Source organism: Dasypus novemcinctus, chromosome 22, assembly GCF_030445035.2.
Source record: "Dasypus novemcinctus isolate mDasNov1 chromosome 22, mDasNov1.1.hap2, whole genome shotgun sequence".
In the NCBI taxonomy this organism is placed as follows: domain Eukaryota; kingdom Metazoa; phylum Chordata; class Mammalia; order Cingulata; family Dasypodidae; genus Dasypus; species Dasypus novemcinctus.
The window spans coordinates 37,233,551-37,247,177 of NC_080694.1; the positions used below are offsets into that span (position 1 = coordinate 37,233,551).

Consider the following 13,627-nt stretch of genomic DNA (forward strand, 5'->3'; position numbering starts at 1 on the left):
GGAGATGCAACAGATGGACCTTTTATCTTATGAATTCATGAGATATAAAATGTGGTAGTGTTATAAACCAAACTTATGTTTTTAATTTTCGAAATGGTAAAGAAAAAACTCTTCAATAAAAGAATGTTCCTTGAAAAGTGGAGCAATCATCATACTCCTTTTTATTTGATCTGGGTGCCATGCAAGCCTCTTCAATACGAATATCTCCAATGGGTTGTGTGTGAAGAGCCTCCCGTATCTACAAAAGCTCAGATTCCCATTAGCGCTTATGCAGTAAGTATTTAGTTAGGGCTTAATAAACATTGATAGTGGAATGACTTGAATCCACTATTATTTTAAGTGCTATTAATGTCCTTAAAGTTCTTCCTGGCTAGGAGGAAACAGAGATATTACAGGTGTGGGATATAAAGAGATGTAAGCTAACCTCTGTCCTAATGATTAAAAATGATACAAAGAGAATTAATGTGTGTAGTTCTCATCCAGCTACTATGTTCCAGGCTCTTAGGTAATATATCATTAGGTCGTGTGAAATCACAGTGTTAACCCTGAGTCCTGTTCTGCTTTTGGTAAAATTTGAGCCAAGTACAAAAAGCCATGCACACAAAATTAGTTTTTCTAAATTATTTTCCTGCAAGCCAGTTATGCTTACCTGCCAAGAGTTCCAAAAGAGTGTGATAAAACTGGTTTTGTGTGCCAGTCCTTATGTCCCCAGTTATGTATCCCAACGCTTCATGCATTTCTGTTTGCCAGCAGGACTGTCTCTGGTGCTTTTAAATGAAAACATTGGTAGGAGATTGTCAGTCCCAAAGATGGACAGACATTCAGGTACACAGATACCTTCTTTGCAGAATGACAACAGCAAATGAACATGTGCTCTGCACACATGTATTTCCATACAGAAGAGTTGGGACTACCTCGGGGGACTTGTGGACTTTACCCCTGTGCCCTGCAGCAGGACCTACTTTTTCCCTAGTTAGTAAAAGCGTTGGTGAAACCCAGTCAGCCATAAACAGGCACAGACTATTGACAAATGCAGCAACATTGCCGGGTCTTCTAATAATAATGCTAAGCAAAAGAAGCCAAACAAAAAGGAGATACATATTGTGTGATTTCATTCTTAGAAAATTCTAGCAAATGTGTACTAATTCTAATGGCAGCCTGCAGGACAGTGCTTGCCTGGGGATGGGTGGGAATCAAGGAAGCAGCAGGGGCAACAGGCAGGTGAGCAGGATTACAAAGGGGTACGAGGAGATTTTGGGGGTGATATATTCAGTATCTTGATCGTGGTGATGGTTTGATGGGTGTATACATATGTCAGCATTTATCAAATTGTACACTTTATTACATCTTTATTAGACCTCAGTACCCCTTTAAGAACGAGGGAAACTATATTACAATTGTAAACGGCAATCAGTAGTCACATGCCATAGACCACAGACAACCAGGAAAAGAAATAAAATTAAAACAGAGCATTGTCATTTGTGGCTTAGGAAAGGCCTAAGTATTTCATAATTCCTCTCCTATCTGGAAATGTCTTTTTCGATAAGCAGGGATTATGTTTTAATTATCAAGGGCATAGTTTGAAGTTAGGTCGACTTGGGTTTGGCCAAGCCATCTGCCAGCTAGCCAACTTGGGGCAAGTCACTTGACCTCTTGAGGAAGTTTCTTTGTTATTGTCTGTGAAATGAGATAATAGAAGCATAGGAAGTGCTCAATCCATGGAAGCAATTGTCGTTGTTATTAGTCATTACACATTCTGATTTCTATAAGGCTTAAAATGCAGATAATCTTGGGAGAGGGCATACAGTATTTTAAAATCACAGGGTGACATGTTAACATAGAGAGTTGGATTCTTTAGCAAGGAGGCAGTGCTGCCTGGAAGAAGAGAAAAATCCTTACATGAAGTGAAAGGAACAGGTAGGGGAACAGAGAAGGTGATTTGTACACTGCCCCTGTTTCCTCTGCTTCTCAGAAGGGACATCCAGCTGCCTGGTGACTCTCTTCTGGTTTACTTTCAGTGGCCTCCACACTTTGGAGGTTTTCATTGTTTTTAATTCATTAGCCTTTTCCTTTGTTAAATAATATTATTGCTCAGAAGTGCCATCTTTATGATTTCTTGAAAATGTTCCTCTGACATTCAGCATTTTATTCTTTTTTTTTTTGTTTATTTGTTAGGCATGAGCATATTTATCATTCATCTGTAGGAAAAGCATTTTGGTTCTTTTAAATGTTTTGCTTGACCTTGGCTGATAGTTATTTTATTTAACTTTGGTTTATTTAACTTTTTTCATTAGCTCTTATAAATGTAACTTAAAAATTAATACATATACTACATATACTTACAGAAAGTTGATCAGCTTATCTTAAATTGGTCATATTGTTGACATATAAGTTTGGAGAACAATATGGTAAAAATATAGTTTCTTTAACTCTGAAGAGATGTCATTTTCACTAGCAGAAACTAATAGAATTACCTGCTTTTCCACAGTCTTGACCTAATTTTTCCTCTGCCATGTGGTTGCTGGGATTTGATAGGTGATAAATTTGATTTCAGAGGACCCCGGAACTGGACAGAGTGTTCTTCATATTGGAAAAGACATGTCCAGTTTTCCATAGCTTTTTCATGATCTCACTCTAAAATGCTGTAAATTAGTTTATTTGCTATTTATTTAACCAGGAATGTAGTAATTGATACCATTAGTTAAAAGACCAGTTTGGTATGAAAAAGTCTGTGTTTGTGTGTGTGTAACCACTGATTATTGTAGTTATTATCTTATGTTTATTGAGTAACTTCTTACATTGATATAAATGATCAAAAGTGTAGAAGTCCTTTTCACATTGTTTGTTTGGTTTTTGTTTGGCCTTTTTTGCAGGGCTGGAGATAAGATGGGTGGACTGCTACTTCCCCTTCACTCATCCTTCCTTTGAGATGGAGGTCAACTTCCATGGAGAGTGGCTGGAAATCCTTGGTTGTGGGGTGATGGAACAACAACTGGTAAATTCAGGTAGAAGAGAATCCAGAACTTCATTCACAGTTTCTCCTGGAAAACCCATTTAATGCCATATCCATGCTTATTTACATGTATTTGCGTACTCATCTAGAGATCAGATTACTGTGTTTCTCTGCTTTTGTTGTCCCCTAGATTTCTCTCTGATACATAACTATGGAAGAACTTAATTTCTTACATCTGGTTGTGCTCAGGCTTTTTGTTCTTGGAAATCTTCATGATTAGAAGTTAGGTACTGGATCTGTACTTTATGATTTCATATTTTGATGTTGCTTTATAATTGCCCCAAAGGTATTTGTTGCATGCCACACCAAGTGCAGTTTGTTTTCCAAATTATTTAAGGACAAAGACTATGTATAATTCTTTTCTGTCCTTATGGCATTTAGTACAGTGCTCCAAATCCAGCAGATATTTTATAAGTGCAATGAAACACATTTAAAAACTAATTAAGCCTGTGTATGTAGTCTTAGCCACTCTCTGAGTTCTCAGTGCCCTCCGACTGAGGGAGATTATAAGACAAGGTCTTACATTAAATTCTCCCTGTGTCTATAAGGATTTGATAAAGGTCTTTCCAGGTCCTTTTTGCAGGACCTTTGCTTAATCAAGATGATTATTTCTAAACTTAATTTCAGAGCCTGCGATTTTTAAAAATCACTCTGAATTTAATGAAATTATATTATTTTTAGAATGTTGTTTGGGATTGGGTGTCTGAGTAGGTGCTCACTGCATAAGCAATTAGTGGAAAGGAAGGGGTGCAGCTTGTAATTGGGGGTCTCCATCCTTCTTCTTTAGAAGGACATTTGTGGGTGGGTCTGGAGAGTGACTCTCACTCAGGGGTTGTTCACCAGGCCTCCTGCAGCAGAATGGAGAGGCCCCCTCTTGGGGACTGGGAATGTGAGGGGACCGTGGGGTATGGGCATGACATCTGGGCCGGGAGTTGGTGATTAAGAATTGTGGTAACAATGCAGCGGTGAAGTGCAGGAGTTAGTGCTATCTAGGCCAGGAAGACTGGGGCAGGGCCTTCCATTCTCACTGTGAAGTAACCTCCGTTTGGAGAGCACTGTATTCAGTAAGCTCAACATGTCCTCTCTTCTGTTGAGGAAGGTTTGGGGGAAACCCAGCACAGTGCCAAATTCTTCATTGTCTGTTTTTATCAAACATTTGAAGGGCCATGAAGGACCGTCCTATGGAAGAATGAGCATAGAAGTGGAAAATTAGGGCCTGTGAATAAAACTTGAGGCCTTGGCTTGGGGGTCTGAAAACCCTGGGCTTTTTCCACAGTCTCTGACAATTGACAGTTGTGTGTTTCTGAGCAAGTTGCTTAACCCTCCAGAGTCTTGCTTTCTCATAGTTACAGTGGGCACAACAATATCTGCCTCCGAGTGTAATTATGAGATTTACTGAGGTGATACTGAAGGGCTTAGTACAGGGTCTGAGGCATAATAAACATTCAACATACATTCATTGATGCTGTTATTATATTTAAATGTTATAGTTATTGGTCAGTTATTGTTTATAAACAGAAAATCCACTTATGGGAAAGCAATTTCTCATTCTTATGCATGATGGTTAATTTCCTATGTCAACTTGACTAGGCTGTAGTGTCCAGTTTTTTGGTAAAGCAAGTCCTGGCCTGATTTGTGAATGGAAATTTTTTCATTGATGGACTTGCATCTATAGTTAGTTGATCGCATCTACAGCTGATTGCAGCTATGATCAACAAAGGAGATTGCTTTCAGCAATGGGAGAAGTCTCCTCATCCAGTCAGTTGGAAGCCTTAAATTGAGTACTGAGGATCTCAGCAGTCACAGAGAAGAATTTCTGTCTCTACTTTATATAGCCAGCTTCTCCTAGGGAATCCAAATTCACCTTCATTGAGTTTCCAACTTGTGGACTTCTCCTTCAGGATTTGGACTTGCCAGTCCCCATGGTTGTGTGAGCCAATTCCTGTAATAAATCTCTAAATATTGATATATATGTTATGTATTTCATACGTGTGTGTATGTTCTGTTTCTCTGGAGAACTCTGACCAAAATAGTAGGAGATATTTAAACAGAGGCTCTCCTGGATTTCATAAGAATGGTTTCTGACCAAGAGGAACTAGATTACCTCTTTGATCTTTAGTCATCTCTGTTTCTATGATTCTAGACTGAGTGATTGCTTTTATAGTGAAAAAGAAAAAAAAAAGAGTAAAGGTAATATAGATAAATAAGAAACAGGAAGAAAAGAAAAATCAGGCTGATAAAATGTCTTTGTGTCTCAATAGAAAACACGAAATACTAGGAGCAGATATGTAAGATTTAGTCTCTTCCAGAGTTTGAGCTAGTCTCAAAGAGTTGTGTAGTGTTTGTTTTGTTTTGTTTTTTAGACAAAAGATTGGAATAAATCTCAGGAGTGCTTGGTGTCAGGGGGCCAGATCTAAAGCAAATCAGGAATGTTCAGCTCTCATATCAGTTGTCACTTGTGATTGTGCTTTACTATATGTTTTCCAATCTCTTTGATGACTTTTATGAGGTTTATCATGCAGTAATTGGCTAAATGTAGTTATCTGAAGCAGATTTCCTGATCATTACTGTGTATTAATGAGGCTGCTGTGCTGTAATTTGATCAGTGAGCCAGGCATTCTTGAAGAGAATGGCAAAACTTTTCACTTTTCACACACATACACAAAATAAGAAGAAAAGATCACCTAAGATGCACATTTTGTCCAAGAGTCACAGAGATAGTAGGACATGCTGCAAGTTGTTAGGAAATTGCATATAAAATTTAAGGTGACTATCTTTTAAGAGAGCAGTACTAGAGAAATGAAGAGACAATTTTGTAAAAGAAATTCTCTGTAAGCCCTGCTCTTTGAAGTGGAAGTTATTATGACAAAGTTCTGCTCTGTGTTTTCAGACTCAAATGTGTTTTGACATTGTAGTTAAAGATTTTAAACTATGCCTGACAGTCACTAACCACAAGCATTATTTGCAAGTACAGACAATTTTTTTTTTGAGTTCCTGTGGTACAGACTAGTTAAGTATGTTATAGCCTTCTAGTTTGTTTTTGCCATATTTTCTATCTCTTCTATCATTTTCTCCTTTCCCCTCTCCTCCCTGCCTTTCCACTCCTCTCCCTTTCCCATTCCTTTTACCAGAACTTCCAATAAGGATGAAATATACTGTTCTAGATTCTCCTGCTTTTTTAGAATTCTAATAGAGGCGCAGGTGAATGCTAACATGACCAGAAACCAAGGAAACTGCATGGAGCAATGGTGACAGCAGGTATCAGTTCACTCCCAGCTGCATGTCAGGCACCCCTCTAAACGCTCCATGTGCTTTATTTCATTTCACCTTCAGGACAAGCTCCTGCCATAGCTGCTATTATTATCCCCGTTTCATAACCCTAGAAAGGTGACCAAGATCAGAGAGCCAGGCAGTGACAGTGAGACTCTACCACATCTTTCTGACACCAGAGTTAATTGCTCCGCTGTGCTTCCTGGATAGTAAACTGCACGATGAGTTTAGGTGTAATTTTGAAAGGGCTATAAATTCATTTCAAGTAAATCGCTCTGCCTTACATGGAACAGAGAACTAAAACAAAACAAAACACCGATATGTGCATGATCTGTTGTTTCTTGTTACCTCTGAAGAAGGGCTAGGCACCACATACATTATCTCCTATGATAGATTGTGTTAAATTCAGAGCGTGAAGTTAGAGGGCTAAACTGAACCATTGAGGTAGGTATCATTAGTGTTGAAGGTGACTACAGCATCTAAGTATTTTTGTGCATGGAATGAGACTCTTCCAGGTAGAGCACAGACTTTTACTTTATTTTTTCTTCCTTAAGTCAGAGTTTCTTCACCCTGCTTTTCAGCTTCTTAGATGTAATCATTGTGTTGTGGGTGATGATGTCTTCTTGATGGTTTGATAGTTTTTTTCCTCAGGGAGGTATTTTGAGGGCTGTACTGAGTCATGCCCCCAAATAATACACACTTATTTCCCATTGGGCTGACTCAGGCTGCTAATGTCTTTTTCATATAGTGTATGGAACACACACGAACCTCTGAAACAATCACCGGGGTGGCTACAGGTCGTGAGTGTGTCAGGAAGAAATTTACCATTTATTGAGCCCTTGTGTAGTTTAGATTTTTCATAGGCTAGGGGGATAAAACGGCTCCATGGTGGAAAATAGCCTTTTTAAAAAGTGACTCTTTTGGGAAAACTTTGTAAATACATATATGAACAGTTTCCAGTTTTAGACAATCATTAGTTTGTTTGTAAATTTGTCCATCAGATATTTCCTAAAGTTCTTCTAAGGCTGTAGAAAAGTGAATAACCATTGTTCCTTTATCATAGTAAACACAGACATAAAAATAAATGATTTGGTACTGTGTGCTGAATGTTTCTAAGAGAAGTTCAGTGGATAGACAGACTTGTTTAGTCTGGGAAGGGAGAGAGGATTGGGCCTTGTCTTGGTCAGGTAGGGAATGGAAAATTGGTGATGTAGCTGTTTAAGAGGTGTATCACAGAATGAGTTAGGCTCCTATTTGCAAGAAGTTGTGTCTTTGCTCGGCTGCCCTATTGGCACACCAGTTACTTCCTTTCTGATATGAGTATGAGTTGATTGCTAGTCTCTTCCTTTCTTTGGTAACTAATCAAAGGAGTCTTTACACGCACTTGTACTGTTCAGAGTTAACAATCTAAGCTGGTAGATTTTAGTTGGCATGGGCAAAGGTAGGAAGCATAGAGTTGTATACAAGTAGGCATGCCATCTTCTATGTGTCAAGCACTGTTATAGATAAAGAGGAACACACGAACATGGATAAGATGTGACTTTGCTCTCCAAAGACTTAGAGCATAGCAGGGAAGCTAAGACTATATCATTAGAACATGGGAGTGCCATTTGAGAGAAGCAGCTTTTGGAGATAAGAAGGGGGAAATATTTCCATCAGTTGGATCATTGGTGATTGAATAGTGGAGGTGGCCTTTGAACTTGGCATTAAATAGTGCTTCTCAAATGTGTTCCTAGTAATCACTTAGAGAGCTTGGTTAAAATATTTGTTCATACAGTGTCAGATTCTGTGATGGGGATTGAGGAGTGCATTTTAAACAAGTACTTGAAATGATTTTTATATGAGTGACCCATGCTTAGGACATGCTTTGATAGGTTAAGTTTTTTACCCTAACCTCACTGGTGTACAATTAAAATATAATGAACAGCTCATATTTAAAATGTACAGTTTGACTAGTTTTTGACATGTGAATGAATCTGTGAAACCATCACCAACATAATAAACATTCCCATCACAAGCCAATGTTTCCTCCTGCCCCTTTGTAAACTGTCCCTTCCTCTACCTCTGTCCCAAATAACCACTAATGTACCTTCTGCCGCTCTAGACTGGTTTGAATCTTCTAGAATATCATATAGAGTGGAATTATACAGTTTGGATTCTTTACTTCTTATTTCTTTCACTCAACCTAGTTTTGAGATTCTTCATCTTGTGTATACCAATAGTTCATTCCTTTTCATTTTGAGGAGGCTTCTGTTGTGTGAATATTCTCTAATTTATCTGTTCAACTGTTGATGGACATTTGGGCTGCTTCCAGTTTGGGGCTATTATAAATTAAGATACTATGAATATTTTTAATATAATCTTTGTATGGACATATGTTTCCATTTCTATTTTTTCCAAAACCTAGGAGTAAAATGTCATATAAATGTCAATTAGAGCAATGTAATTGAGTGGTGCTATTCAGGACTATTGATATTTTTGGTCTCATGTTCTGTCGATTTCTCACAAAAGAGTGTTAAAATTTCCTATTACGCTTAACGACTTGTCTGTTTTGCCTTTCAATCCTGCCAATTTTTCTTCATGTATTTTGAGGCTATATTATTAGGTATATACAGCTACTTCAATCATTATGAAATGCCCATGTTTTCCCCTGGTAATTCTCTTTTTCTTGAAGTCATTTTATTTATATGAAAATAATCATTTCAGCCTTTCTCCCACTCCACCACCCCAGTTACTTTAATGTTATTGTTACAAGTATTTAATTTTTACTTTGAACAGTCACATTGCATTTTAAAAGACCTAGGAAAAATAGTATTATTTTGTATTTACCATTTCTCTTGCTCTTCCTTTGTTCCTAAAGATCAAAATTTACTTCTGGCATTTTATCCCTCAGTCTGAAGAACTTCCATTAGCATGTCTGCTGGTGATGAATATCTTTGTGTTCCTTTATCTGAGAATGTCTTTATTATCCTTTTATCACAAGTATATTATTATTGAATATGGAATTTTGGATTGATGGCTCTTTGTTGTTATTTCCAGCACTTTAAAGTTGTTGTTCCATTGTTTTCTGCCTCCTTAGTTTCTGATGAGAAATCCATCATCATTTCAACCATTGTTCCTCTCTATATTATGTTTTCTTTCTCTAGCTATTTTCAAGATATTTCTTCTTTACCTTCAGCTTTTAGCAGTGTAATTATGATGCATCTAAACATGGTTTTCTTTGAATCTATCTGTTTTGGGGTTCAGTGAGCTTGAATCTCTAAATTTATGTCTTTCACCTGTTTTGGAAAGATTTTGGCCATTATTCCTTCAGACAACTTGTCTGCCTCTATATCTTTCTCATGTCCTTTTGTAACTCAAATTACACCAATATTAGACCTTTTAATTTAGTCCCAGGAAACCCTAATGCTCCCATCATTTTTTTCCCAATCTTTTTCTTCTGTTTTTCAGATTGCACAATTTCTATTGTTCTATCTTTAAGTTCAATGGCTCTTTCCTCTGTGTTTCATCTCCATTCTACTGGTCATAAAGTAAAATTTTTTTTCAGATCTTTTTTTATTTTCATTTTTTATTTAGTTTCAAAATATCCATTTTGTTGTTGTTGTTGTTGTTTTTCCCCATAATTCCTATTTTTCTGCTGAGAAGTGCTGTTTTCATTCCTAGCCAGTGTGTTTTTATGTCATGGAGCATAGTTATAATAGTGGCTTTTAATTGTCTGCCTGAAAGTTCCAATATCTTGAAGATGTCAAGATTGACATTTGTTGAAAATTGGTCACATTCTCCTGGTTCTTTATCATACTTTTGGATTCTGTTCTGGAAGTTGTGTATACTCAAGTCCTTATAAAATCCTGTAAAATATGTTGATATTTTCTTTTTTTTTTTTTTAAGTGGTTAGCCTGGTTAAGTTTAGGTGAAAAGTTCCAACTTGCTTCTTGTGGCCAGTGATTAAACTCTCTACATTTTTGCTATGTTCGTTTGCAACTGGCCTGCACACATGTAGTTGGGGGTTTGTATGAAATGTGTATGAATGGTTCACATCTCAATTCAGTTCTCTAAGCTTTTGCTATGCCATTTTGGTAGGTGCCATGCCATGTTGCTCAGGGATTTGAATACTGTGTATACAGATTCACACATAGAATGAAGGCATCCCTTTTTTGGCTTTCTTTATTCCAGGATCATCCATCCCTTCAAACTTTCCAGCTCACAGACGCCTTTTACCAATGAGAAACCTGCTTTCAGAAAGACAGTTACTTTCAGACTTTTAGTCATGCATGATATTGTGCAGCTTGGTATCTGAGGCCTGTCTTTGATGCAAAATCATATGAGAAAAACAAAACAAATAGGGAATTCACTCTGCGTGGGTCACATCTTCCAAGTTTGACTCTCCTTCACAATTTGCCTATGTTTATTTAATTTCAGAGGCCTTTGTAGTTGTTTTTTTGTCCTTGTTCGGAGATTTTATTTGCAGTCCAAGGGAGGGGTAGACTGTAGTGGGCTCATGCTGCAGGAGTGAAACCCAAAGTCTAGGTTGAATGGTGAAGCCACATTGGGTGAAGGGGTAATTGCATAATGCAAATATGTAGTGACAGAAAAGTATGGGTGCATTGACTCCACTGTGTATTGAATCCAGAGACTTGATTAATCAGAATTAAGCATGGTAGATTTTTGAGGTACAACAACCAGTTCAGCCTAAGCATTGTCAAACCCTGGTTCCTTCTCTTCCTTTCTCCTTCCCTCCTCTCCCTTTCTCCCTCTTCCCTTTTCTCTCTCCCTTATTCGCGTCCTTTCTTGCACTAGCCTAACTTTCTTCCCTTCCGGCAAAGAAATACACATCAGCCTCATGGGTAGGTTTTGCTTTGTCATACCACCTAGTGACTTATTTTTAAGCTGTCCAAATAGAGATATTGTTAAAATATTTACTTAGCCTTTGTCCTGTTTTTTTCAAAATGCATAACAAGGAATTTAGATTTTTTACAATATAAGAGCAACCTATAATCATTGAAAAAAATTGAGAAACTTAAGTATAAAAAAGAACATAAAAAATAAGTATATTATCACCTAAAAAGAACTATTAAATCTTTATGTAAATACATAATTGTCAGGTATACTTACATTTAGAAATTATATATTTTATAAAAATAGAGTTAAACTTTGAATATTTTTTGTATTGTGTTTCTTCCACTACAAATATGACATGAATACCTTTTCATATTACCAGATATCCACCTAGATTATCATTGTTAATGGCTGCATTGCCCTTATCAATGGACTATGTTTAGCCAGTCCCATATTGATTGATTCTTGATAACCTACAGTCTTTATACATGTGTCCTTGCACACTTGCCATAGTATTTCCCTGGGATGAATTTATAGAAGTAGAATTGCTGACTTTCCTTCCATCCCCAAGGTTTATTATATATCTGGCCAGGAACACACCAGAAAATTTCAGTATTTGAAAGCACCTCTTTTCCCACACCCTTATCAATATTGAACGGTATCAATCTCTTTACTTTTTGCATTTGAGAGGGAAGAAGCATTGTACTGTTGTTGTTTTCATTTGCTTTTCTTTGGTCTCTAATATAATAGATTATGTTTCCAGAAGTTATTGGCTCAGTCTGTGAATTATCGAAAGGAAGCTAGGGTAAATATATGCTTGTTTTCCTTTCCCCTCACCTCAAACCTATTAACTTATCTCATCTCTGTACTTTAACATATGCACTTCCCATTTTACTGAGAACATCTAAGACCATCTCTCAATTTCCCTCTTCTCTATATCGTCAAACAGTTTCTTCTCTTTGCCAAAGCTAAGTGACTAGTCTCTGGACATTATGCCTCCCTTCCCTCTGGAGTCTTTCTGTATCACTTATCCTCACGTTTTTGTTGCATGCTTGCTTTTTTCTTCTTTACTCTTTGCCATAAACATGGCATAACATTAGTCTTCCTAGTTTTTTGGTAAAAGAAAATTTCCCTTTAAAAATCCTAACTTTAAGTGAAATTACTTTCCTCATGTGCAAGAATTTCTGTCCATCCATCCGCCCATCCACTCCATCCATGCATCTATCCACTCCATCCATCCATCCATCCATCCATCCACTCCATCCATGCATCTATCCATTCCATCCATCCATCCACTCCATCCATCCATCCATCCATCCATCCATCCATCCATCCATCCATCTATCCATCCACCATCCGATCTCTGTTATTGTCTATCTCTATCACTATGGGTCTGTTTTCCAATCCTTTATTATATCTATCAAGTCAGTATCTACCACCCAACTCAAGATAAAAATTATTACTCAGTGGAGGTCTCATATGTGTCTTTCCCTGTCAGTATATTCCCTTTTTCCTTTCTTCTCTTCTGAGCAATCACAAGTCTGAATTTTGTGTTATTACCTTGGTTTTCATTAGAGTTTTCCATATGTATTCTAAAACTGGTTAATTTGTCATGCTCTTATATTTTAACAAATGAAACCTTACTATATATTCTTTTGTTACTTTAGTTTTTCATGCTTTTGTACAGTTCATCTATGTTGTCATGTGTAGAGTTTATAGTTCAATTATTTTCACTGCTCAAATTCCATTGGATGAATGTGCCATAGTTATTCATCCATTCGCCAATCAATGACATTTGGGTTATGTCCAGTATTTTTACTATTACAGACACTTCTGCTAAGCATTTTTGTACTCCCTGGATGCATAACTGTAAGAGTTTCTCTACGGTATATTTTATCCAGCACTGGGATTGCTAAATCCAGTAATTATGAGAATCTTTAGCTTTATTGCATATGGCCAAATTGTTTCCCAAAGCAGTTGGGCCAGTTTGCACTGCTCTGAGCATCATAGAATTCTTGTTGCTCCCCATCCTCTTCTGCACTTGACCTTATTCAACTTATTTTGCCAAACTGTTGAGTTTAAAATAGTCTCTCACTGTGTTTGTTTGCATTTTTCTGATGACTAGTAAGGTTGAACACATTTTTATATGTTTACTTGACATTTATGTCTCTTTGTTCACTTTGGAGGGGATCACTGTTCTATTTTGTGTGTCTTTTTAAATTATTTGGTAGAAGTTCTTCGTTTATTTTGGAGACTAATGATTTGTCAGTTTTATGTGTTGCGATTGTATTATAAAGCTCAATAGATTTGTGGCTTTTTATTTTCTTTTTTAAGTTGTTCTTTCATAAGTGGAATGTATTTCTTTCATGAGTAGCTTTAGGTTTCTTTCTATAACATTATTCTCCAAAAAGCACTTTGTCAGGGAATGTGAGTGGGTGTAAGCTGACAAGTTCCATGAAGATAACCCACTTGCTTGTCATGCGTGATTCTGGTAGTTTAAGTCTCTAA

The 13,627-nt window shown here is 37.0% G+C and overlaps 1 protein-coding gene across 2 annotated transcripts in view; it reads left to right on the forward strand.

Moving 5' to 3' along the window:
* Nucleotides 1–13,627, forward strand: part of FARS2 (phenylalanyl-tRNA synthetase 2, mitochondrial) — a 596,483-nt gene that overhangs the window by 238,397 nt on the left and 344,459 nt on the right. For both annotated transcript variants that reach the window (XM_004479208.3, XM_071210957.1), the window contains one exon: nucleotides 2,874–3,005. In XM_004479208.3, the coding sequence (XP_004479265.1) occupies nucleotides 2,874–3,005 (132 nt within the window). The remainder of the gene's footprint in view (nucleotides 1–2,873; nucleotides 3,006–13,627) is intronic.